Source organism: Octopus bimaculoides, chromosome 7 (genome assembly GCF_046866305.1).
Source record: "Octopus bimaculoides isolate indiv1 chromosome 7, ASM4686630v1, whole genome shotgun sequence".
NCBI lineage: Eukaryota > Metazoa > Mollusca > Cephalopoda > Octopoda > Octopodidae > Octopus > Octopus bimaculoides.
In genome coordinates, this window is record NC_142934.1 from 106076509 (window position 1) to 106104061 (window position 27553).

At 38.2% G+C, this 27553-nt stretch overlaps 1 protein-coding gene across 3 annotated transcripts in view; it reads right to left on the reverse strand.

Moving 5' to 3' along the window:
• Positions 1–27553, reverse strand: part of LOC106876073 (uncharacterized) — a 143285-nt gene that overhangs the window by 18165 nt on the left and 97567 nt on the right. The window contains exons 17-24 of one of the 3 annotated variants that reach the window (XM_014924478.3): positions 24967–25146; positions 21206–21356; positions 20341–20450; positions 13030–13146; positions 12831–12912; positions 12396–12495; positions 6807–6918; positions 2969–3072 (exon numbers count right to left, since the gene is read on the reverse strand). In XM_014924478.3, the coding sequence (XP_014779964.2) occupies positions 2969–3072; positions 6807–6918; positions 12396–12495; positions 12831–12912; positions 13030–13146; positions 20341–20450; positions 21206–21356; positions 24967–25146 (956 nt within the window). Of the gene's footprint in view, positions 1–2968; positions 3073–6806; positions 6919–12395; positions 12496–12830; positions 12913–13029; positions 13147–20340; positions 20451–21205; positions 21357–24966; positions 25147–27553 lie in introns of those variants that run through there. The other 2 variants (XR_016242711.1, XR_016242712.1) reach the window with 2 other exon arrangements.

The window sequence follows — 27553 nt, forward strand, 5'->3', positions numbered from 1 at the left end:
ATCTTGCAAAACAAATACATAAATGGTAAATACTAATAGTTTCTCTAATAGCATGCTGAAAGTAACAGCACAAGCTTTCTTGTTGTGGGGGCTCCTGACATAAATTGCCTGTAAATTGAGCAATCATTAATTCCAGGCTTTAAATATTTTTCTTGTTACACAAATAAAATCACAAATATCCTTCTTTGTATGATTTGAACAAAAAAAAAAATGGAAAGAAATAATTTCGACATGAAACAATAACACTTCATGGAAGAGTTGAAACAGTGTATCATAGAAATAACAGGTAAGCTTTCCAGATATCAGAAAATAATAGATCAGCATCAACAGAACAGAGTTTTTGAGACAGACCAGAGGAGATTTTATCACGAAATAAATAGTGTAGAAGAAACTACTGAAGATGAGAAATCTAATGCAGAAGAATCCAGAAAGTTCTGGAGTGATATTTGGGATAAGCCAATTAATGACAGAAATGTAGTATGGTAAAAGAAAATGGGGGCAGACGTAGTTAGTGAGAAGCAGCCAGATCTAAAACTAACGAGTGCATTAATGGGAAAAAGGTTAGGAAGAATGCTGAATCGGAAGGGCCCAGGACTAGATTTAGTTCAAGGGTACTGGTTAAAGAAATTTAGTAGCTTACAAGAGCAACTGAGGGAATGACTTCAAGATTGCCTGAATGGAGAAGACATACCTAACTGGATGACTAGAAGGAGAATAGCACTCCTTATGAAAGAGAAAAGCAAGGGCAATACAGCTAGTAGAAGACATGCGTAGACGGGAGAGAAATGAAGGCAGTATGCTCCATTGGATGTGCAACACCAGTGTGCATGTATGACAAAATGCAAACGTAAAAAGCACTATTTGAGTGTGATCGTTACCAGCGTCGCCTTCCTGGCACTTGTGCCGGTGGCATGTGAAAAGACATTCGAGTGAGATCATTGCCAGTGCCGCTGGACTGGCTCCTGTGCAGGTGGCATGCAAAAAATACCATTTTGAACGTGGTTGTTGCCAGTACCACCTGACTGGCCTTCGTGCCAGTGGCACGTAAAAGCACCCACTACACTCTCGGAGTGGTTGGCGTTAGGAAGGGCATCCAGCTGTAGAAACTCTGCCAAATCAGATTGGAGCCTGGTGTAGCCATCTGGTTCGCCAGTCCTCAGTCAAATCGTCCAACCCATGCTAGCATGGAAAGCGGACATTAAACGATGATGATGATGTATTGAGAGAAAAGTTGAGCATAAGATGAATTAAATGTAGCTTGCAAGAAAGAAGACTATGTTGGTTTGGACATGTGATGCATATGAATGAGGACATCTGCATAAAAAAATGCTGATCACTGAAAATGGATGGTACCTGTGGAAGAGGGAGACCCAAGAAGACATGGGATGAAATGGTAAGGACTGATCTCAGGATGTTGGGTCTCACAGAGGAAATGACAATGGACCAAGATCTCTGGTGATATCAGGTACTTGAGAAAACCTGCACATGTCAGTGAAACTGAGTTCTAGAAGCGCTGTGTGTCTCACCCACACGTAAGTAGAAAACTTCTCACACACCCCACCACAACAAACCAAACTACATCTCTTCTCTTCCTCAGATTTCCTCTTTCATGTAATATGCTTACCCCCCACTCCCCAATCCTGTCCTCTTGGCTCTGACTCACTGTATCATTGCTATCTGCTAGCCCCCCCGATCTGTGTGTTCCACCCAGACATAACAAGAAATCTTTTCACACCCTACCCCAACAAACCAATCTATATCTCTACATCTCTTCTCTTCCTCACATTTCCTCCTTCCTGCACTATGCCTATCTCTCACTCTCCAATCCTGTCCTCACGGGGTCCTGTTTCTCTGTGTCATTGCTATCTGGTAGCCCCCGCCCCACTCACTTCCCCTCCCTACTCTCTAATCATGCTTCTTTGGCAATATCTTGCCACTTATATTATGACGTTTGAACCTCAAGGGTATGCCCTGGCATTTGCCACCATCTATATCTCTCTCTGCCTTTACTCGACCATCCCATTTATATTCTGATCCCTGTCCCTTGTGAGTTTGCCTGGCACTTTGCCATCATATCTCTTCTGATATCTCCCACTCTCTCTCTCCTTCTGCACTTCCCTCAGGTTGGGTAATCATATATCTCCTTTCCAGCAGCACACCTGTTTCTGTCCTCATTCCTGATCTCTCTCCCTCTCTCTCCGGCCGAGTAATCATGTACCTCCTCCACAGCAAGACACCTGTTTCTGTCTTTCTGTTTCATTATAACCTTTCATCATTTGACACAAGACCACCTCCTCCAATGCTCCTTCCCTTCTCAAAAGATTTTTGTCTTGTAGGTTACTTGGTGACCCTGTCAATGCAGGTGCCACTTGAAAAGCATCCAATCCACACTGTAAAGCATTTGGGGTTTGGAAGGGCATCCAGCTGTAAAAACCTTGCCAAATCTGACCTCGTCTGTGCTTGTGCCATGTAAAAAGCACTAAGTCCATTCTGCTGGGTGGTTGGTGTTAGGAAAGGCATCTAGCTGGAAAATCCCAGCCAAAACAGTCACAGAAGTCTGGTGCTGGCTCCTGTCAAACCGTTTCACCCATGCCAGCATGGAAGGTGAGCATTAAACAATGACGATGATGATGTGCACATTCACTATTCAGATCAAAGTAGCACATTTTAACACATTTTATTCTCTCAACAAAATCCGTTTTCTCACCAAGCAAGAAAATGAAATTATGTGGGCTGACCAATCACTCTCACTCTATAAATAACTCGACTAATGTATTACCAATACTTTTCCTTTTTTATCTTACTTATACAGAGACCACATTGTAAGCTTTACAAAGGTTAATACATCACTGTCAGTAGCTGGTTATTTCAAGTGTAAAGCTACATCATACATTCCGTACCAAATTTGTTTCTATGAAATAAGTAGAAAAGAAAAAAAAAAAGCCACCAAAGGGTAAACAAAACTTACTTTATTGTGAGAGACTTTGAAATATTTAATACTATTCCAGCCATATCGACCTCATAATAATTTTGTAGGCAGGGGTCAGTTATTATGTTTGCGGTGGTAAATACCTGGTATAAGTAAAAGAAAATATAATCTTTAGCATGATTTTGAAATATTTGGATTTTATAGGTTCATTTCCGATCAAACACACACAGAGTGACAGCTTTAATGCAGTAATAAACCCCAATCACCCACCAGCAGAATTATATATATAAAAAAGAAAGAAAATAAAATAAAAAAAAAAAAAGTATTTAAAAAAAATTATTTTGCTTGTTTCAATCACTGGAATGCAGTCATGCTGGGATACCAGCTTAACCCTTTAGTGTTTGCATTATTCTACCAAAATTAATGCTTTTTCATCCACATTGTTTTGAACTAATCATGCATTATCTTGTGGTTATGAAATTTTGATGAGGTAGCTGTTAATTTATAAAACGATATTGTAGGGTTGGTGTGAGAGACCAGATCTGACCAGTTTGAACATAAAACAGGCAGAATACTTTTGGCCGGATATGGCCCGTTTAAATGCTAAAGGGTTAAAGGATTTAGTTGAACAAATCCAATCCAGTATTTATCTTTTATTCTTTACTTGTCTGAGTCATTAGACTGTGGCCATCCTGGGGCAGTGCCTTGAGGAATTTTAGTCTCTTTCTCTCTCTCTCTCTCTCTTGCCTCTCTCTTTTTAATCATACACCCATGCCTGCACCTCCACATATAACACAAGGCTTAGCTTGTGTTTTTTTTTCTCCACTTCATCGTAGAAATTCTAAATGCTTGATGACTTTTGTCACTGATAATGCAATAACAGCAGTTTGAAAGTAGGTCAGTTGCAAGTTGGAAGGAGGAGCTCTTCTCTGTTGCTGTGAATGCTAGATGGCAAAAGACTATGATGAGTTGCAAGGCAAGTGCATGCCAGGTCGTCATGGAGAAAATGGGCATATGATGATGATGATGATGGTAGTGGTGATCATAATAAGCATGTATTCATATATATATATATATATATATATATATATATATATAGAGTTATTAATATTTCTAAGTCTCTCTAAAGGAGACTACGGCAGCGGTACTGGAAATTAATAGTTATCGCCAAGCCAACATGGCAGTCCCAAAATTAGGACGAAAGCTGCCGTGAATTAGCTCCAAGAAGCCATCGCCTCTAGCTAGCTATGTGACACACGAAATCTGTGTCCTTTATAACCTTCGAACAGGGGAGGCCGCCTTATTTTGTCAAAAGTTTCTGCTTATTTATTCCCATTGTTTTGAGTTAGTCATGTATAATATCATAGCTTTGAGACTTCAATGATGTGATTATGTAGTTTAATTTTAGAATGATGTTATAGGGTGGGTGTGAAAGGCTGGGTCTGATATGGTCAGTTAAAATGTTAAAGGGGTTAATGTCTATCTGACAGATGAGTATATATTACTGAGTTAATGTTTCAGAGCTGGAGGCTCTTCCTGTCACTAACCTTTACAAGTTTCTCAAGTAAAGTTTCCACTCTCCTCATCTTTGGAAGTTCCAAACTACCAGATGATTTGTCGATAGGAAATATAAACAAATATCATTGTCTGTAAGTTTTGTCATGTGAAACACAGAATGTAAACACTTACATACACACAGGTACAAGCTGGTAAGGGAAAACTTAAAGTTTGCAGAAGAGGGAGACGGAGATGCAAGACAACATGCGACAAAGTGATGAAGGCTAATGCCAGGAGCTTGAACCTCCAAGAGAAGATGACAAAAGAGTGGGATGACTGGTAATATGTGGTTCTTGAATAGACCCACCTCAGTGAAACAGTTTTGGTAGCACTGTGTGTGTGTGTATGTGCATGAATATATATCATCATCATTCATCATTTAACGTCCGCTCTCCATGCTAGCATGGGTTGGACGGTTTGACTGAGGACTGGTGAACCAGATGGCTACACCAGGCTCCAATCTCATCCGGCAGAGTTTCTACAGCTGGATGCCCTTCCTAACGCCAACCACTCCGAGAGTGTAGTAGGTGCTTTGGAAATGGGCTGTGCGTGAGAAGACCCGGCAAGCCAAGTAAGATCGTTGCCAGTGCCCCTGGACTGGTTCTTGTGCGAGTGGCACATGAGATGCACCATTTTGAGCGTGGCCGTTGCCAGTACCGCCTGACTGGCTCCTGTAGGATTTTCGAGCGAGATCGTTGCCAGTGCCCCTGGACTGGCTTGTGCGGGTGGCACATAAAAGACACCATTTCGAGCGTGGCCGTTTTCGTGCGGGTGACACGTAAAAGCACCCACTACACTCTCTGAGTGGTTGGCGTTAGGAAGGGCATCCAGCTGTAGAAACTCTGCCAAATCAGACTGGAGCCTGGTGTTGCCATCCGGTTTCACCAGTCCTCAGTCAAATCGTCCAACCCATGCTAGCATGGAAAGCGGACGTTAAACGATGATGATGATGATGATGATGATAACTGTATCAGATAGCCAAAAGGGAAGCTAGGAGACAGGTATATCTAGCCAGGAGAGAAGCAGAAAAGAAGTTTGCCTATTTTCAGTGACGTAGAGATCAAGGACTTGAAGTGTTTTGGATTGCAAGACAGTGTGCAAGAGAAAATTGTGATGTTTGCATGGAAGATGGTGTACTTGCATTTAATGATTCTGTAAAGAAAGAGGCTTGGAAATACCATTATGAAAGACTGCTGAACGTGGAGAATGAATGGGAAGAGGAGAGTCTGCCAAATGTCAACCCAGTTGAGGGATCAGCTATCCGAATTGACAGTACCTTGGTAGATAAAACAATTAAGGATATGAAGATAGGGAAAGCCCACCCCAACTCCCACCAGCCCATCAGGAATCACTACGGAGATTCCTAAAATATCTGGTGGTGTGGGTTATGGTCTAGTTACCCATATTGTAAATACATCAGCCTTCATCACTTTGTTTTATGTTATCTTGCATTCCCATCTCCCGCTTCCATAAACTTTAAGTTTTTCCCTTATAAGCTTGTATGTGTGTGTATGTAAATGTTTATATTCTGTGTTTCACATGACAAAGGTAAAGGTGACACCTCAGACAAAAGCAATTACAGAGGTATCAAATTATTGGATCAGTTGATGAAACTTATGGAGAGGGTCATAGCCCATCTAATTAGGGAGAGAGTTAGTCTAGATGAGATGCAGTTTGGGTTTGTGCCAGGGAAAGAGTATTTCCTTTGCGGCAGCGCACCTGTTTCTGTCTTCATTCCTGATCTCTCTCTTTCACTCTCTCTCTCTTCCCCTGCCAGGTGACCTTGTACCTCCTCTACAGCAAGACACCTGTTTCTGTCTCTCTGTCTCACTTATAACCTTTCATCATCTGACACAAGATCGCCTCCTCCAATGCCCCCTCCCCTCTTGAAAGGTTTTTTTTCGTCTTGCAAGTACTTGGTGACCCTGTCAGTGCGGGTGCCACTTAAAAGCACCCCGGTTCACACTGTAAAGTGGTTGGTGTTCTGAAGGGCATCCAGCTTTAAAAACCTTGCCAAAACTGACCTTGCCTGTGCTTGTGCCATGCAAAAAAACACTAAGTCCACTCTGCTGGGTGGTTGGTGTTAGGAAGAGCTCCCTGCTGTAAAAATTCTGCCGAAACAGTTATAGAAGTTTGACGCAGACTTCTGCTTGGCCAGCTCTTGTCAAACCGTCCCATCCATGTCAGCATAGAAAAGGGATGTTAAACAATGATGATGATTATGATACATACGTACATATACATACAATTAGAACAAAAGTAACACAAAAGTTTCTAACATATCTATATATCTGTTTAAAATTATCGCTGTGGATCCTACCTTTCTTGGAGAATATATTTCCGAAAGCTTGCTTGCATCTATTTTCAGACATTCAAAGTGAGTTGATCGAGTCACAGTCAAGTGGACAGATGTAGTTTTCAGGGATTGAAATCTGTAAATTGGCAGGAAAAGCAAAGACATTTATCAAAAATTTGTATAGGAATGGAAAAGGAATAATTTGTTTACTGACACTCAAGAACTACAAGAGCATTCTTGTATTTGATGTTTTATTGTTATTGTTCTTATTACTTAAAGTGAATTAACTCTGCTCAAGTACTTCTTCAGACCAAAGTTGACAATAAGTACTTGGAAGTACAATATATCATATATACCAATGGCGGCGAGCTGGCGGAATCGTTAGCATGCCGGGCGAAATGCTTAGCGGTATTTTGCCTGCCGTTATGTTCTGAGTTCAAATTCCACTAAGGTCAACTTTGCCTTTCATCCTTTCGGGGGTTGATTAAGTAAGTACCAGTTATGCACTGGGGTTGATGTAATTGACTTAACCCCTTTGTCTGTCCTTGTTTGTTCTCTCTGTGTTTAGCCCCTTATGGGCAACAAAGAAATAACTATATCATATATACGATGTTTTTATGTCTGTTGCCATATTGTATATTCGTATGGGATAGTTCATTGTAGATTCAAGATCACCAAAAATACTTTTTTTCCATCATGTATTCATTCATTTAGTTTAGTTTTCACTTGTCTCAGTCATTGGACTGTGCCCAAGCTGGGGCACGGCCTTGAAGGGTTTTAGTAAAAAAAAACCAATCCCAGTATTTATTTTTTTAAATCTGACACTTATTCTATTAATCTCTTATGCCAAACTACTAAGTTACAAGGATGTAAGCAAACCAATACTGGCTGTCAAGTGATGTGGTGGTGGTGGTGGGGGGGGGGGGAGAAAGATACAAACACACACACATGATAGGCTTCTTTCAGTTTCCATTCATCAAATCCACTTAAGAGGCTTTGGTTGGTCTGGGGCTATAGTAGAAGACACTTGACTAAGGTGCCATGCAGTGGGACTGAACCTGGAATCATGTGGTTGGGAAGTAAGCTTCTTACCAAACAGTCATGTCTGCAACAACTATTTACAACAAAAAAAAAAGCGCTGAAAATGGAGTGGTTGAAAATGATCCAGAACACTTAGAGAAACTAAAATAATGATTAATAATGTTGACATAAAACTTGTGGATGAGATAGGAGAAATCTGTCAAAGTAATGGTTAACATAAAGTGAATACCATAAAATATGGTTGGAAATTGGTTGAAAATGATCCAAAACATCAAGAGAAACTATAATTAATGATTAATAATGTTGACATAAAACTTGTAGATGAGATAGGAGAAATCTGTCTAAGTAATGGTTAACATAAAGTGAATACCATAAAATATGGTTGGAAATTGGTTGAAAATAATCCAAAAACATCTAGAAAAATTATAAATAATGATCAATAATTTTGACATAAAACTTGTGGATGAGACAGGAGAAATCTGTTTAAGCAATGGTCACCTTAAAGTGAATGCCATAAAATTAAAGTGAATACCATAAAATCATTCCCTGCTTAAAGGATTTCCAAGGATGCATGTAGTAGGGGATAAAAATAATTCATTTTGAGATTTGGAGAATGAAAAATACTTGGTTTTTGCACCAGGGGCATCAATATGAGATGAATGTGAGAGCCAAGAAGAGTTGTGAGTGTGAAAGTCAAGGATGATAACTTTATTGATGCATGAAGTGAGGTATATGTCATCGATGCCATAATAAATATGGTCAAAGATTTGTTAGTAGTAGCTGGAAGAATGTGGAGAGCAGTAGGAGAGGAACAGAAAGGGACTTTGAGCCCAACTAACAGGAAGTCTTTGATGCTGATATCCAGATGAGATAAAAGTGAGTAGTGAAAAATTGGAATTAACATATTCTTTTATTCGTTTCAGTCATTTGACTGAGGCCATGCTGGAGCACCGCCTTTAGTCGAATCCACCATCCTTCTCTATCTCCTGATCAACACCAAAATATTTTATTACATGGAATGCAACATGACTTCTTTTTTAAAGGACGTAGAAAATATTAACTTGCAATGTTAATAATTTTAACAAGGATTTTTACAATTTTAGATGTAATTTACTTGTTTTTCTTGTTGTTTAGGGAAATAAAATCAAGGGGGAAAAAACAAAACAAAATACAATCTGATATACAGGGGCTGGACAAAATAATGGAAACACCTTAACATTTCAAACAAATTAATTTTAATATGGGGTAGGACCATCTTTGGCAGTAATTACAGCTTGAATTCTATGAGGTATGGACTTGTACAAAGTTTGAATTGTTTTCAAAGGAATTTTTATCCATTCTTCAGCTAAAACAGTCTCCAGTTCTTGTAGTGATGATGGTGAAGGATATCGACTCCTTACTTGTTTTTCTAAAATGCACCATAAATGTTCAATAATATTGAGATCTGGGGACTGTGGTGGCCAGATAAGATGTTTAACTTCACTAGAATGTTCCTCGTGCCATTCAGTAACAACTTTAGCTGTGTGAATTGGTGCATTATCATCCTGAAAGATTGCGTTTCCCTCCAGAAACAGTTCTGCAACCATAGGATGAATTTGACCAGATAAAATGCTTAAATAGACTTGACTATTAATTCTGCCATGAAGGGAAACCATTGGGCCGGCAGATTTCCAAGATATAGCACTCCAGATCATCACAGATCCTCCTCCATGTTTAACTGTTGTAAAAAGGCAGTCTGGGTCAAATGCTTCTTTTGGCTGTCTCCATACGTATACTCGGTCAGTAGTCAGAAATAGGGTAAAGGATGACTCATCCGAGAAAATAGCATTCTTCCACTGCTCTAGGGACCAATTCTGTAGGTTTTTACTCCATTCTAAATACTTTGCAACGTTTGTTTTTGAAAGTAGTGGTTTTCTGATTGCAGCCCTGCCGTGAAATCCGGCTTTGTGCAGCTCCCGGCGAACATTTTTTGTGGAAACTGGGTTCTCGAGGTGGTTATTAAGCTCTGCAGTAATTTTGGGAGCTGTAATTTTGTGATCCTTCCTAACAATTTGCGTAAGAGTCCTACGGTCCCTATCTGAAAGTTTTGGTTTTCTTCCGGAGTTTTGTTTCGATGAGGAGGTTTTTCCCTCCTTTCTGAAAGGCTGTCACTACTTTCGAGACAGTACTTCTTGATACACCAAACATTTTGGCTGTTTTTCTGCCATACGAACACCAACAATTTGACCTCTTTGAAAGTCCGATAGAGCTGTCATTTTAATGAATTTTAATTACCTTTTTCTGATGATATCTGAAGAGAAACAGCCATTTTAGCAAAACATATTAAGCAACACTAATAATGATAAATCAAAAAACATAAAAATGAACAAGCTTTTGATGGTTTTATAGATATTTCAAAATTATGATGCTATGAAACTGTTTCCATTATTTTGTCCAACCCCTGTATATGCAATTGAGGTGGTATCAAATTAAATAGCCTTCTATATAACATACTTAATGCATATACACTACTAATAGGCCACTTACTACAGTATTTATCTTGAGATAACATCTCTTATGCACTAATGTGATAAAAACACAATAGCTATCGGAGACATGAAAATTCATCCCAGCAGTAACCAGTGAGAATGCTAGATGTATTTTGGTCTCTTTGGAGTCTTTTGAATGGTGCACACTCACAGCTAGCCACATGTTCGTATGACAATTCATTGCTTCCAATATAGAAAACAACAAATAAAACATTCACTGATGTTTTGACTAGCTGTCCAGCCAGATGAAAATTTGCTAGACACAACTGAAGCAGTATTAAATTGAAACAGCCATCTATGTATTGCACTGTCAATTATAAAATAAAAAGATAGATGTTCAAATTACGGTAATGCTTCAGTTATAAGTGATGAAAGATTATATGACATAATGAAAATATAAGTTCATGTAACTACTTGTTTATTTTTTACCATTTCAATTGTTGTGTCATGATGCTTCTTTTTTTTATACCCTTGTATTGGATGTATAATATAACGAAGCAGGAAGGAAAGAAAGTATATACACAATACACAACCATTACTAATACATAAGACTCAGCACTCTATATCCACTTCACAGCGCTCTGCTTACTAACTCAAACTGCCAATCGCTCACAGTTCTTTGTTTTATATAAGAATGAGTCAGTTCACTTTTAGTCACTTGAAGGGTGGTCAGAATCCTTCCACAACACTTTGTTGTTGTTTACTCTTTCTAGTTTTGCTTATTTTATCAATCTCCAATGATGCCACTTATTGTAGAACTCTTACTAAATATAAACGTCATTCAATGAAGAGAGATCTTATAAACAATTTACATTGGAAACTTGATAATAGAAATGTATTCAAAGAGTCAAAATGCAAGAAAACAAATAACAACCATTAAATTCTTTACGTAAGTGGAATCTTATGTATAGAGTGATTTTGTTTTATAGAATGTTTTCATATAATCTATATGGATAATGTTGTATCACAAGCACTGAGTTTCCTTTCAGAGCCAGAAAATATAGCCAAATCAGTTTTTGATCCTATACCAAAGCTCAGGAACTTTTTAACCCTCCTGCGTTCAAATTATTCAGTCAAATGTAAAGTCTATTTATTCAAATTGTTTTGAATTAATTATGCATTATCTTGTAGCTTTGAGATTTTGCCGATGTGATTGCTTATTTTTAGAATGAGATTGTGGGGCAGGTGTAAGAAGCCAGATCTGACCAGTTTAAACATAAAGCAGGTAGAATATTTTAGCTGGATATCATCATCATCATCATCACTTTTATTATCTTCAAGTGGCTTTTATGAAAACTATTACTTTTCAGAAGTTTAATTAGTTGTTTGTCAGGCATTTGTTGCTGTGATACTGTCATTGCTACAGTAATAAAATGAAATACAATTGTATTTTCAAATTCATATCAATTGATGCCGGTGTCACATAACTGGCACCTGTGCTGGTGGCGCATAGAAAGCACCCATTACACTCTTGGAGTGGTTGGCATTAGGAAGGGCATCCAGCCATAGAAACCATGCCAAATCAGACTGGAACCTGGTGCAGCTCTCCAGCTTACCAGTTCCAGTCAAACTGTCCAACCCATGCCAGCAAGGAAAGCAGACGTTAAATGATGATGATGATGATGATGATTTAACATAAATAAAATTCTTATGTATACTTATTTATACACAAAGAATTAGAACATATAAGGTTATGATTACGCAATAAACATAATATTTAAAAAATTGCTACCATTTTCCCTACCCTTGATATTTACTCATCAAAAGGCAACAAGATGGTAGAATTGTTAGCATGCTGAACAAAATGCTTAGCGGCATTACGTCTGCCTTTACATTCTGAGTTCAAATTCCACTGAGGTCGACTTTGCCTTTCATCCTTTAGGAGTTAATAAAATAAGGACCAGTTGAGCACTGGTAATCAACTTAGCCTGTGACCTGAAATTGCTGGCCTTGTGCCAAAACTTGAGGCCAATATTTTCTTATAGAAATATATTTAAAATGAAAATGATAAAAAAAAAAAGAAGTGCTTTAAATCATCACCTACCGAGCCTGTGCAGGGACCAGGTTGTAGATACGATATCTTGAACCCTCTGACAAGGTGTTTATGAGTTCTTCTGTTGGTTTCCATATAGTCAATAGCGTAGCTAAATAAGCAATTATGACAGGTAACAATGTTTGCTGATGTCATGTGTAATACAATACATTTAAATTAATAACAAGAACTACACCTTACGCATGATATACAAACGCATCCAGAAAGTTAAGAAGAAATATAATCTAAGTAAAGTTATTTTGTACCTACTGCTAATTAGATAAAATAAATGTGTGTGTGTGGCTAATTTAACATTCCTATAATGTAACTTAGATGTGAGTGGAATCCTAATAAAATATTTAGTACATAGACTACAGCATATAGAAGTTACTTCGATTAGATTGAATAGTTAGATCTACAGTAAAATAAATGAGAAATAAGTCTTACTGGCAAGTGGTTCTTGATCTCGTTCACTGCAGCCCACCAATCTTGCTTTTAAAACAGCAACAACATTGCGTTTTGGATTCTTCTATGACAGAAAATATATTTGAATAAAATTTAAAAAGTGAACTTCATAAAATGACAAGATTTTAAATGATCGCAATGTTGAAAAAGGAACTGAAAAAGGAAAAAAAAAAGAACTTGCCTCATTTTCATCTGAAAGAGCTTTCTGTAATTCATCTTGTATTTTCTGATTTCTTAAATTTTGAACTTCTTGCTGATAATTGGCTAACAGTGTTCTTTGATGTTCGGTAAGATATTCCTTGGAAGGAAGGAAAGAAAAAAATAATTCAAATAGAGCTATTATGGAAAAAAAAAAAAAAAGAGCAAACATGAAATGAAATATATATACATAGAAACTGTGGAAGGTATATATATATCGTCGTTGTTTAACGTCCGCTTTCCATGCTAGCATGGGTTGGATGATTTGACTGAGGACTGGTGAAACGAGATGGCTACACCAGGCTCCAATCTGATCTGGCAGAGTTTCTACAGCTGGATGCCCTTCCTAACGCCAACCACTCCGAGAGTGTATATATATATGTGTGTGTGTGGGGGTGGGTGGGTGGGGGGGGGGTTGTTTGTGTGCTTTTGGGTCTGTCCTCCCACCAACACTTTACAACCTATGTTGGTTTGTTCACATCCTTGTAACTCAATGGTTGATCAAAAAATACCAATAGAACAAATATCAGACTTAAAAAAAGAAATACTGGGGTTAATTTGTTTGACTAGTCCAATGACAAACAAATGAAAGGTAAACAGTAACCTCTTTTTAGAAACCTCATCTCTCCCTTTATATCATCACTATAGAAAGCTTCTTTTAGAGGGAGACTTATTAAATACAGCAGTGGTTCCCAAACTATAAGCTGTGACCCACTGATGGGTCGCGAATGGAATCCTAGTGGGTCGCAAAAAGTTATAAAATTATGCATTAGCTTTGATTAACTGCTGTTTATCAAAGTTCTGGGCGTCTCTTCAAATCCCGTACCCAATCATTTCCACCGAAGCATTAAAAGTACTTCTCCCTTTCGCGTCATCTTATAATTGTGAAGCTGAATTTTCAGCAATGGTTGAGATTAAAAGCAAATTTTGAAATAAACTGCAACTCTCAAATTCTTTACGGCTGAAACTATCACGCATTGAACCTGATGTTAATTCTATTTTTGAGCGTAGCAAGAAACAGGCTCATCCTTCTCACAGGCCTCAATGAAAATGTAATCTGATATAAATTTGTTTCTTTCATTAATGTTCAACTATTCCAGTCAATAATTTCAACATAAGTGGCAAACAGGATATCTAAGTGGGTCGCCATAAACTGGTGTCATAAGTAGTGGGTCGCGTCTCTAACAAGTTTGGGAACCACTGAAATACAGTGATGCATAATTTTACTGAACAGATTGGCTTTCATAGATTAATCCCTTTGACACTCAACCAGCTTGAGACTCCCTGATTTTATGATACAAAACTCCTTGTTAAAGTTCCTATTTCAATAAAAACTTTCCACTGTACTTTTATGTAAGATCTGTTTCCCAAACATCAAATTAACATTGACAAAGTCATTTTACTACATCACTCAAATTTCTTGATTATTTTCAAAATTAACTGAGACAGGTGTAGGCATCAATGTGTGGTTAAGAAGTTGGTTCAGACCCACTACATGGCACCTTGGGCAAGTGATTCTACTATAGCCCCAGATGTGTGTATGTGTGTGTGAGTGTACACATGTATTTGTATGTACCCTTGTCCTCACATCATGTGATGGCTGTAAATGAGCAGGATTATCATACACGCAATGTGATAGTGTTTAGGCAGTAATTTTTCATTGCTTTGTAAGTGGATGTCCTTTTAGCATAACTGCATTTCATCTTAAAGCTCTATTTTATGTTTTCCTCTGTTGATATTGAGCTCCCTTCATGAAGCATGTCTTACCAGTGTTTATCCCACATGCATGCCATGTGTATACTCATGTGGATACACTATAAGAATATATGATACACAAATCACAAAAAGTTGTGTAGCATGACTTTTGGTTGCTCCCTTTCTTAAACAACATACTTTCAAAATAAAGTTGTAGGGTGTGAATTGAAGAAGATTTGGTAGCTATTCTTAGCAGAGTGAGCCACTATGTACTGGGTTGAGGAATAATTCATGAGCGTCTTTTTCAAATTTAAAAATGCACAAAGAAATAAAATAGAAAGCGGACGTTAAATGATGATGATGATGATGATGATGATGATGTATGTTATTTGAAAGAGAATTTTTTGCTCTACAAGATATTGTTTTGATTTTATAATTTTATTGATTGTATATTCAGATTATTAAAATGAAATGTCAAGAGGACAAAACGAGGTGTTAAGCCTTGTAAAATTTGTGTTGTGTATGGAGATGGAGCGATGCTTTTGGTTTCTCCACTTCAAAACTGAGAATTTTGACGTCAAAGATGGATCACATCCTGGTCGACCAAATGAGTTTGATGAACCTTGCCCATTGAGTGAAAGTTGTTCACTACAGTGTTTTTTTGATCACAGTCTATTTGCTCTGCCAATTCTCTGGTTTTTTGATGTGGATTTTTGTGAAGAAGTTGATTCAATTGCTCTTCATCAAATTCAATCGGTTGACTGTTGTGTGATCCATCCTTGCGGTCAAAATTCCCATTTTTGAAGCACGGAAACCAATGGTGGGCAGTACTTTGAGAAATTGCTCCTTCTGCATACACAGCACAAATCTCATGAGCAGCTTTGGCAGGCTTAACACCTCGATTAAATGCAAAAAGCAAATGGTGTTGAAAATGCTCAGTTTTGTCCACTTGACATTCCTATTTGATGATCTGAAAATACACAAAAATCAATAAAGTTAAAAAAATCAAATCACACTATCTTGTAGAGCATAAAATTCTCTTTCAGATAAGACAAAACATTTTGCAAATGCGTTTTATTTCTGCATGCATTTTTAAATTCGAAAAAAAAAAAACGCTCATGAATTATTTGTCAACCCAAAAGAAGTTTCACCTTTGACCTGAAATTCCAGTATATTTTGTTGTTGTATTTGCTAAGTCTCAGGTCGACTTGTGATTAAAAGCATTTCATTCATGACAATAAAGCAATTTTGTAAATCTAAGATTACACTGTCCAATGTATCCTTCCTATTTCTAAGGTGTAAAAACTATTGATTGAAGGAGATTTTGCTGCTATGACAAGCAAATAGAAGGACCTTGTAGAGACCTCCTTGTTATACTACTGGTATAAATTTTACTAAAACAATGGGATGATAAACTGATTAAAAAAACAAAAAAAATCAAGCAAAAGGAAAAAACATGAACCAATCCTACTTAGTGTAGCTGGGTACAAACTGAAAATATATATCCTTATATAGTAAGTTGCAAGGAGAGGCTAATTCTAGAAGGATGTCAGAGAAGAATGTAGAAACCATAGTTGAATATAACCAACAAAGAAGGAAGGATGTCAATGAAAGATAAGTTCGATTTCATTCATCAAAGAAGGTGGGAAAAATGGAGTTTATGTGGTCAAGAAGCTCACTTTGCAGCCATGTGGTTTCGGGTTCAATTCCACTGCACATCACATGTGTCTTCTACTATGGCCCCAGGACATCACTGTACATCACATGTGTTTTCTACTATGGCCCCAGGACAACCAATATCTTGTGAATGAATTTGGTTGATGGAAACTGTATGGAAGCCTATCATTTGTGTGTATGTCTTTGTGTATGTTTGTTCCCACATCTTCATAACCTAGCAGTTTGGCAAAAGAGACTTATAGAATAAGTACCAGACTTTAAAAAAAATTATAAATACAGGGGTCAATGTGTTTGACTACAACCTTTCAAAGCAGTACTCCAGCATGACCAGAGTCCAATGACTGAAACAAGTAAAAAATAAAAGATCATCTTCATCGTTTAACATCCGCTTTCCATGCTAGCATGGGTTGGACGATTTGACCAAGGACTGGTGAACCAGATGGCTACACCAGGCCCCAATCTGATTTGGCAGAGTTTCTACAGCTGGATGCCCTTCCTAACGCCAACCACTCCGAGAGTGTATATATATATATATATATATATATATATTTACTTTATAATGCAAATTATGAAGAATGGTGCTCTTAGCTATAACTTAGTAATGAGCAAATCATTAGTTCACAGCATTTCTGAAAATGAGAGTGACAAGGAAGTATCACCAGTCTTCGGTTTTTTACCAATGTTTATATCCCTCACTGATATACATCAGCAAAATATATACACCTGCATATACATATGTGATGAGCCTCCAAAATTTCTGTCTTTCAAAACTCCACTCATAAGATATTGGTCATATGAGGTTTAAGCACCATATTTTCCAGTATACAAGTTGAATTTTTCAGATGAAAACTTTCAGTTAAAAACAGCAGATTGACTTATACACTAAGACAACTTTGGAGAACTAAAAATTTGAAGTAAAATGCAGCAGGATTTGGAAGGATAGTGAAGGTGTTTGAGTGTTTATATGATATGTAAACTTGTAAGCCAGAAAATATTGTAGTACCATGCAGTAGAGTGGAACATGAAATCATCTAGTTGCGAATTCAACTTGTAACCATAGAATTATGCCCGTATGCATACTTTTCCCAAGAGCATTAGTAGTACAAGTGAAGTCAAGTAGGTACTGACATTGTTTGAATGCCTGCTGTACAGAACTGGTTAGAAAGATATTTTTGCTTGTACAGAATAAAGATTTTCCCTGACAGACAAACACAGCCTCCATAGCAGACCGGGAGAGAAGTCACTGTGAACCAAAAAGAAAAAAAAAACCACAGACGATCAACTGTTTAACCAAGGTGTAGGAGTGGCTGTGTGGTAAGTAGCTTGCTTACGAACCACATGGTTCTGGGTTCAGTCCCACTGCGTGGCACCTTGGGTAAGTGTCTTCTACTATAGCCTCAGGCCGACCAAATCCTTCTGAGTGGATTTGGTAGACGGAAACTGAAAGAAGCCCGTCGTATATATGTGTATATATATGTATATATATATATATATAAAGTGCCACACCCTAACAGTTGAGGGAACCCGTGGAAGAGGTAGGCCCAGGAAGACCTGGGCTGAGGTGGTGAGGCAAGACCTTCGTACATTGGGCCTCACCGAGGCGATGACTACTGACCGAGACCTTTGGAAATGTGCTGTGCGTGAGAAGACCCGGCAAGCCAAGTAAGATCGTTGCCAGTGCCCCTGGACTGGTTCTTGTGCGGGTGGCACATGAGATGCACCATTTTGAGCGTGGCCGTTGCCAGTACCGCCTGACTGGATCCTGTAGGATTTTCGAGCGAGATCGTTGCCAGTGCCCCTGGACTGGCTTGTGCGGGTGGCACATAAAAGACACCATTTCGAGCATGGCCGTTTTCGTGCGGGTGACACGTAAAAGCACCCACTACACTCTCTGAGTGGTTGGCGTTAGGAAGGGCATCCAGCTGTAGAAACTCTGCCAAATCAGACTGGAGCCTGGTGTTGCCATCCGGTTTCACCAGTCCTCAGTCAAATCGTCCAACCCATGCTAGCATGGCAAGCAGACGTTAAACGATAATGATGATGATATATATATATATATATATATATATATGTATGTGTTTGTTCCCCCAACGTCGCTTGACAACCGATGCTGGTATGTTTACATCCCTGTAACTTAGCGGTTCGGCAAAAGAGACCAATAGAATAAGTACCAGGGTTACAAAGAATAAGTCCTGGGGTCGATTTGCTCGACTAAAAGGTGGTGCTCCAGCATGGCCACAGTCAAATGACTGAAACAAGTAAAAGAGTAAGTTATACAAATGATCGATTGGTTAGTTAGATAGATATTTAACCAAATGATTAATAATAAAGGAATGGAATTGAATCAGTGCATGTGTTATTAATATTGGCATAATGACCCTACCAAGAAACAACATTAATTAGTTTGATATATAAACAGTGATGGTGGTGGATCTCCATCATTTGATGATGAGGATTCAGTTGCTTGGTCACCTGAACTACCTGCTTCTGAATTAACAGGTAAGTGGCTGAGCATCTCACAAACATATATACCCTTCATGTAATTCCCAGGTAGAATCAGCTGGTACCTTTTGTACTTTTTGAGGTAAAGGTACAACGAACCCAACAAGCTTCTGTTGTTTCTGTCAACCCACTTTCACTCACAAATTACAGCTTGTATTGAGGTTAGAGAAAACGACAATTTAATGAAGATGCACACATTGAGACTGAACCCAGGGCATTTCTTAACCATTTGATTATACTGCAGCTATTGTAAATAGCGAATAATATTGAAACTGCTACTTTTGAATTATAGACAACCTACTTTGTGTATCTAGGGAGAGTCATTATAAATGATGTTATAAAATGTCTCAGTTGTAACATCAGCAACAAGTAGATATTGTTCTGTTTTGGAACAGTGGATCTTGAAGCATATAAAGCAAAAAATGATAGCATGTAAATATCAGGATAGGTGCAGGTGTGGTTGTGTTGGTAAGAAGCTTGCTTTCCAACCACATCGTACCAGGTTCAGTTCCATTGTGTGGCATCTTGGACAAGTGTCTTCTACTATAGCCTTGGGCCAACTGAAACCTTGTGAGTAGATTTCGTAGAGAGAAACTGAAAGAAGCCTGTCATATATATATATAGGAGTGGCTGTGTGGTGAGTAGCTTGCTTACGAACCACATGGTTCCAGGTTCAGTCCCACAGCGTGGCACCTTGGGCAAGTGTCTTCTACTATAGCCTTGGGCTGACCAAAGCCTAGTGAGTGGATTTGGTAGACGGAAACTGAAAAGAAGCTTGTCATATATATGTATATATATATATATATATATATATATATATATATATATATATATATATATATATATATCATCATCATCATCATCATCATCATCATCATCGTTTAATGTCCGCTTTCCATGCTAGCAAGGGTTGGACGATTTGACTATATATATATATATGTGTGTGTGTGTCTTTGTGCCTGTGTCTGTTCCTCATCACTGCTAGACAACTGGTGTTGGTGTGTTTACGTCCCTGTAACTTAGCAGTTTGGCATAAGGGGCCAACAGAATAAGTACCAGGCTTTAAAAAAACAAAGAATAAGTCCTGGGGTTGAGTTGTTCAACTAAAACCCTTCAAGGCGGTACTCCAGCATGGCCGCAGTCAACTGACTGAAACAAATAACAGAATACAGGAAGTCAAGCCTCTTAAACCCAATATTTACACACAATCATTTATAACTTTATATGCTTCAAGATCTACCATTATAAAAAAAAAATATTTCATGCTTGTGAAATATTCTAAATTTTAATGATATCAGCAATGTGATATTAGTTATTATACAATGTGATATTAGTTATTATACAACAATGATTCGGTGAATTTAACAGTCCATCTTTAGGGATGAAATATTTGTTGTTCTGAAACAAAGTAAAAGCTTACTTGAACACTTTCAGGGTGTAAAGCTGACAATATTGCATCATAAATATCTCTGCCACTGTCCAAAATAGCAATGTCCTTATGAGTAAACTGTTTTGGCTTCCCATTATTTCCTGAGAGATGAAAGAAAAGAGCTACAGATATTATTGGCATGGAAACTGGTTACAAAGAAAGAACAAAGATGGCTAATCGATACCAATAAAAGAATATAAATCTACATCATCATCGTTTAACGTCTGCTTTTCATGCTGGCATGGGTTGGACAGTTTGACTGAGGTCTGGTAAGCTAGTCGACTGCACCAATCTCCAATCTGATCTGGCAGAGTTTCTACAGCTGGATGCCCTTCCTAATGCCAACCACTCCCAGAGTGTAGTGGGTGCTTGTTACGTGCCACTGGCATGAAAGCCAGTCAGGGGACACAGCTTCTATGGCACACACACACACACACACACACACACACACACACACACATATATATATATATTACTGCCTGGACAGGACGCCAGTCCATCGCAAGATTACACATTTTTACCAATTGAGTGGATTGGTGCAATGTGAAATGAAATGATTTCCTCAAGAATACAACACACCAAAATCAGTTTCTCAATTATGATAGAGAAACTGATTTTGACGTGTTGTGTTCTTTGATCACAATTCTAATGTCCTCTAGAATTACAAACTTGCCTTTTAAGTTTTCTGTAGAGATCACACCAAAAGCAGACAACAGAGCTCAACGCTGTCCTCTCGCTCATTGGATCCTGTCAAACAATTCAATCCATGCCGTCATGAAAGACAGATGATGATGATGACGATGTTAAGTTCCATGGTAACCACAAATTTAAAATAAATTTTCTAATTATAAGATACCTTTTGATACAATCTCTTTATAGTTTTGCTGCACCTTGTTATAAACTCTCTCAAGTGTTTCCTGTTGAATTCTTTTGTATTGTTCTTCTGCTTTACGCTCATTATGACTTGACCGGAAAACAGCTCTTGATCCACTTACTTTTTCCATGTACTTAACAGAAAAAAAAAAATGAATTTCAAATGGATCATTCGCAATCTGGACAAAAATCTAAATGAATACATTGATACTTATGAACATATGTTTTAGTGTTTAACATACAATTTTTTCCTCTCTCAATGTATTTATCCTAGATCTTATAGAATGTGTTTCCATATATACTTGACTGTATTATTCACAAGACCACTTTAGTTGCTTCAGTGACACCAAGGACAACTTAGTGAGGGTCACTGACCAAATCTGTGATAGGTGCAAAGCCCCATCCAGACCTAAGGTGACATGGTGGTGGAACAGAATTGCAGACATGGTTATCAGAACAAAGAAACAGGCCTGGAAGAACTAGAAAAGTGGTGGTAGTAGAAAATAATATCAGGTCGCTAGAAGGGAAGCTGGGAGACAAGGTGTATTTAGCTGGGGGAGAAACAGGAAGGAAGAAGTTTGCCAGTGTTCTGTGGTATGTGGACCAGAGGCTGTTGGTGTTTTGGTTTGCAAGACAGTGTGTCAGTGAAAATCATGATGCTGTAGGAGAGAAGCATGTTCACAGTGATTCTGTATAGAAAGAGGCTTCAAAGTGCCACTATGAAAGGCTGTTAAATAAAGAGAATGCATCGGAGAAGGAGAGTCTACTTAACATAGATCCAAAAGAGGGACCAGCTATCCAAATAGACGATAGCTTGGTAGATAAAGCTATGAAGGATATGAAGACAAGGAAATACCCAACCCATCAGGAATCACTGCTGAGTTGCTTAAAATATCTGTCAAAGTGAGATAAGGTCTAGTCACCCATATAATTAATCAAACTGTCCATGAGGGAGTCATACCCAACGACTGGTGTAGCAGCATTATAGTCAACTGTTACAAAAATAATTATAGAGGTATCAAAGTGCTGGACTAGGTGATGAAAGTTACAGAGAGGGTCATAGCCTAATTAATTAGGAAGAGAGTTGGCCAAGATGAGATGCAGTTTGGTTTTGTGGCAGGGAGAAGCACTACTGATGCTATATTTCTGGTAAGGCAGCTGCAGGAGAAGTATTTAACTAAAAATAAATCTCTGTACTTGGTTTTTATCGACATGGAGAAAACTTTTGACAGGGTCCCACTCCCTTATCTGGTGGTCAATTTGGAAGCTAGGGATAGATGAGTGGTTGATGAGAACTGTACAAACCATGTACAGGGACGTTGTCAATAAGGTGAAAGTCAACAATGAGTATAACAGCACAAATTTAGTGTACATGTAGGAGTTTACCAAGGATTAGTTCTCAGCCACCTCTTGTATATCATACTCCTCCAGGCCATAACAGAGGAATTTAAGACTGGCTACTCTTGGGAGCTCCTCAATGCCAATGACCTTGTTCTTATAGCTGAATCACTACCAGAACTAGAGAAGATATTTCAGGTGTGGAAGCAAGGTCTGGAATCAAAGAACTTTAGAGCTAATTCAGCAAAGACCAAAGTCTCAGCAAGTAGGAAAACAAGCAAATTACTCAATCCTTCCAGAGAGATGGTCCTACTCAATATGTAGAAAAGGTGTAGGTAGAAATGCCATAAGGTGTACCCAGTGTAAGCTATGGACACATGAGAAGTGCAGTGGTATCATAAGAAGGTTAAAATAGTATCATAAGAAGATAAAAATAAAAAAGGCAGTGAGCTGGCAGAAACATTAGCACGCCGGGCGAAATGCTTAGCGGTATTTCGTCTGTCTTTACGTTCTGAGTTCAAATTCTGCTGAGGTCGACTTTGCTTTCATCCTTTTGGGGTTGATTAAATAAGTACCAGTTACGCACTGGGGTCGATGTAATTGACTTAATCCCTTTGTCTGTCCTTGTTTGTCCCCTCTATGTTTAGCCCCTTGTGGGCAATAAAGAAATAAGAAGGTTAAAATAGAAAGTAGTCTGAGTGTGACAGATGTGCATGTACAATAAACTTCAAGAATGTATAGAAAATAAACTTTCTCAAATGTCTAGGGGGATCCTTAGAAGTAGTAGATAGTGTCCATTATGTAGGTGACCAAGTCAGCAGTGAAGCAGGTAGTTGTGAGAGTGAAGCTGCTAGAATAAGAATGGGTTGGGCAGAGTTAAGAGAGCTACTACCTTTGTTGGTGATAAAGGGCCTCTCCCTCAGATTGTATGATGCCTGTGTATGAACAGCCATGCTACATGGAAGTGAAACATGGGTTGTGACTACAGAGGACATGTGAAGGCTTGAAAAAAATCAAGCCAGCATGCTCAGCTCGAAGTGCAATATCAGTGTGCATGTGCAACAGCGTATAAGTGTTTTAAGGGACAAATTGGGTATAAGAGGCATCAGATGGAGTGTGCAAGAGAGAAGATGGGGGATGAAGTGGTGACAAATAGTCTTCAGACGTTGAGCCTCACAGAGATGACAAGTGAACAAGGCTTCTGGTGATCTGCTGTGTTTTATAAAACATGTTAAGCTCAGTAAAATTATGGTCAGCCATACACACAAGTATATTTGTTTATGGCCATGGCCCCCACCTCTGTGACACACACACACACACATTATCTAATTTCTGTCAAAACTCCCCCATCTTCCCAACACCCACTGCAGGCCCTCCCGCACCCTCCTTCATGCACCTCACCCACTGCAGGGCCCCTCTACTTTGTCTTATGTACCTAACCACACTCTCCATGTCCTCACGTATCTTCCTTACTCCACTCACAGCCACTCTAGTTTCCCTTACCATGACTTGTTACAGACATGTCTTTCCCATCTCTAAACATATTCCTTCACACTCTGATGGAACATTTCTCTCCATCCCTTCAGTTCTACTTATACTCCCCACCATTGTTCCCACTGTTCCCCAATACATCTTCAACACCATCTATTTCTCTCTCTCTCTCTCTCTGTCTCTCCTTCTCACCTTCTTTGCCCTACTGATGTAACTAAGTATCTTCTCTATAATAAGACAACTATCTCTGCCTATTGTACTCTAACCACTCACCTGGCACACAACCACTTCTCTATATTTCCAAGTATAAGACCTTTAGATAAGAAGGGGTCAAAATTTGTAAAAAAATTTTATGAATTTATTTCATATCTGTAGTATAAGAAAACTGCTAAATTACAAAATAATAATAATAAAATAAAGTATATAAAAATATTAAAATATGAAATATGAAAATAAAAGTAAGTAAAAGTAAATATTAATAAAAATAAAAAATGAAAAATAATAAAAATATTCAGACAATGATAAGGAATATATACAAAAATAAAACAATAAAAATACTAAACTGAATACTAAAATAAATGAAATTAAGTGAAAATGCAAACCTATTTTATTATATATGTTTTGTAATTTGTATTGAGTTTGAATTCAAACAATTGTAGGCAATGTTAATTAATTAATAAGTTAATTTATATCCATTAAATCTCTCCATTTTCTTCCCTAATAATATATATATTTAATTATTATTTTGGAAGTGCCCCAGCATGGTTTCAGTCTAATGACTGAAATATAAGTAAAAGATGAAAGACAAATGATAGTTCACCAAAAGGCTGAAAAGAAGTAAATAGTTTTATGTGAATTGCAGTTTTAAGTTCATATTGCTTGAATATTAAAATGAAAGGAAGGAAAATATTTTACCCTTATAGGATAGATTCGAGCTATAACAACATCAACTGAACCAATCAATCCACCATTTTGGTTTATATGGGAGATAGGGATGGCAAAAGGTCGAGGGTCACGCTGGTATCCCAATCTACTATTCCATTTAGCAGGGCGGCAGCAGTTCCCATTGACTTTCAGCTGAACTTGAGAGTATGCCTATGAAATATATATTAGTATAAGGAAACATGAAACACGATGGTTGAAGAAGTTTGGAATTCAGAGAAAAATAATGTAGATTAAATGTTTTAATGATAACTGTGATTCGGGTGGAAATGTTAATTAGGAACAATATATTGGTAGCTGCAGGCACGGTTGTGTGGTAAGAAGCTTGCTTACCAGCAACATGGTTTTGGGTTCAGTCCCATAATGTGGTACCTTCAGTAAATATCTTCTTTCGTCAGTCCTGGGCTGTCCAAAGCCTTCGGAAAGGATTTGGGACTCAGAAACTGAAAGAAACCTGTTTTGTGAGTGTGTTACTATCTTTTAGCCTTGACAACATATGAAGTCAGGTGATGGGGAAATATTGCCTTGCCTGGGAACAAGTGAGGGTGGGTGACAGGAAGCGCATCCAGTGTTGAAAACCAGCCTCAACAAAATTCTACCTGAACCATGTGAGCATGGAAAAATGGACATTTAACCAATGATAATAATAATAATGGTTTCAAATTTTGCCACAAGGGCAGCATTTTAGGGGAGGGGATGAGTCATGGTTTCAGGGGTCGTCAGCAATGAAGGACATGTGGTGCCGCTTTACTTCTTTCCACAAGGCCTTAGAGTTAACTCTGCCATCTACATTGAGGTCTGGGAAATAATTGTTAAGCTCTGGATAGACAGTGTATGCAATGGAAGGCCACATGTGTTTCAGTAAGACTCTGCACTAACACACATGGCTCTAGTAACACAGGAATGGATGGCTAAAAATTTTCATGATCACATAACCCCTAACATTTGACCCAGATCTCCAGTGGACTACTACATGTGGAGTGTTGTTGAGAGAGAGGCCAGTGAACACGCCTATAACACCAAAGATTCTATGAAAGCTGCCACAGTCAGAGTAATGTCCAAACTGAACCAGGACCACTTGATTCGAGCAAGTAGATAATTTAGATCTCATATAGCAGCCATCGTTGAAGCTGAAGGTGGCTTTATTGAATAACATTATAGAAAAGAAGGTTTATTTTTATCCTCATAGCATTTTTTCATAAATAAAATTATGTTATTATATATCTGTTTTTTTTTTTTATAAACATAAATCTGTCCTCAAATATCTTATACACCATGTATATATGAAGTAGTTTTTGTAAAGTATTGTGAAGTATAACTTTAAGAATGTAGTTGTATAAAGCTAGAACAAGGTGAGAAGGTACGAAGTTTACTAAGAAATGAAAAGAAAACAGAACAACTAAGTTGCAATTTTAATTTGTATTTCTATATTTTGAAGTGAAGAATCCTTCTTCAGGACATTCCAAACAGCAGTGGTTGGAAAAAGTTTGTTGCTCAGATGTGTTCTCCCCTTCTCCCTACACACATTTGAGCAACAAACTTTTTCCAACCACCACTTTTCCGAATGTCCTGAAGAAGGGGTCTTCACCTCAAAATATAGAAATACAAAGTAAAACTGCAACTTTGTTCTGTTTTCTTTTCATTTTGTAGTTTACTTTGCACCCCCACACATTGTTCTGACTTTACACAATTACATCCTTTAATATATATATATATATAGATAAAGCAATTAAGAGTATGAAGACCAGGAAAGCCCCCGGCCCATCAGGAATCACTGCAGAGATGCTCAAAATATCTGGCAGTGTTGGCTATAGCCTAGTCACCCGTATTACGAACCAGGTGATACACGAAGGAGTCATACCCAATGACTGGTGTAGCAGCATCATAGTCAACTGCTACAAAGGTAAAGGTGACGCTTTAGATACAAATAATTACAGAGGCATCAAGCTGTTAGATCAGGTTATGAAAGTTACAGAGAGGGTCATAGTCCAACTAATTAGGGAGCGAATCAATTTAGATGAGATGCAGTTTGGGTTCGTGCCAGGTAAAAGCACTACTGATGCCTTATTTCTAGTGAGACAGTTGCAGGAGAAATACCTAGCTAAGGATAAACCTCTGTACCTGGCTTTCGTTGACATGGAGAAAGCCTTTGACAGGGTCCCCCGATCCCTTATCTGGTGGTCAATGAGGAAACTTGGGATAGAAGAATGGTTAGTGAGAGCTGTGCGAGCCATGTACAGAGATGCTGCCAGTAAGGTGAGGGTTGGAAATGAGTACAGCAATGAATTCCGGGTAGAGGTAGGGGTCCACCAAGGTTCCGTCCTCAGCCCCCTCTTATTTATCATAGTCCTCCAGGCAATCACAGAGGAGTTCAAGACAGGTTGCCCCTGGGAGCTCCTCTATGCTGATGACCTTGCCCTAATTGCGGAGTCACTATCAGAACTAGAGGAGAAGTTTCAGGTGTGGAAGCAAGGTCTAGAATTGAAGGGCCTTAGAGTCAACCTAGCTAAAACCAAAATCCTAATAAGTAGGAAGGTAGATAAAACACAAACCCCTTCAG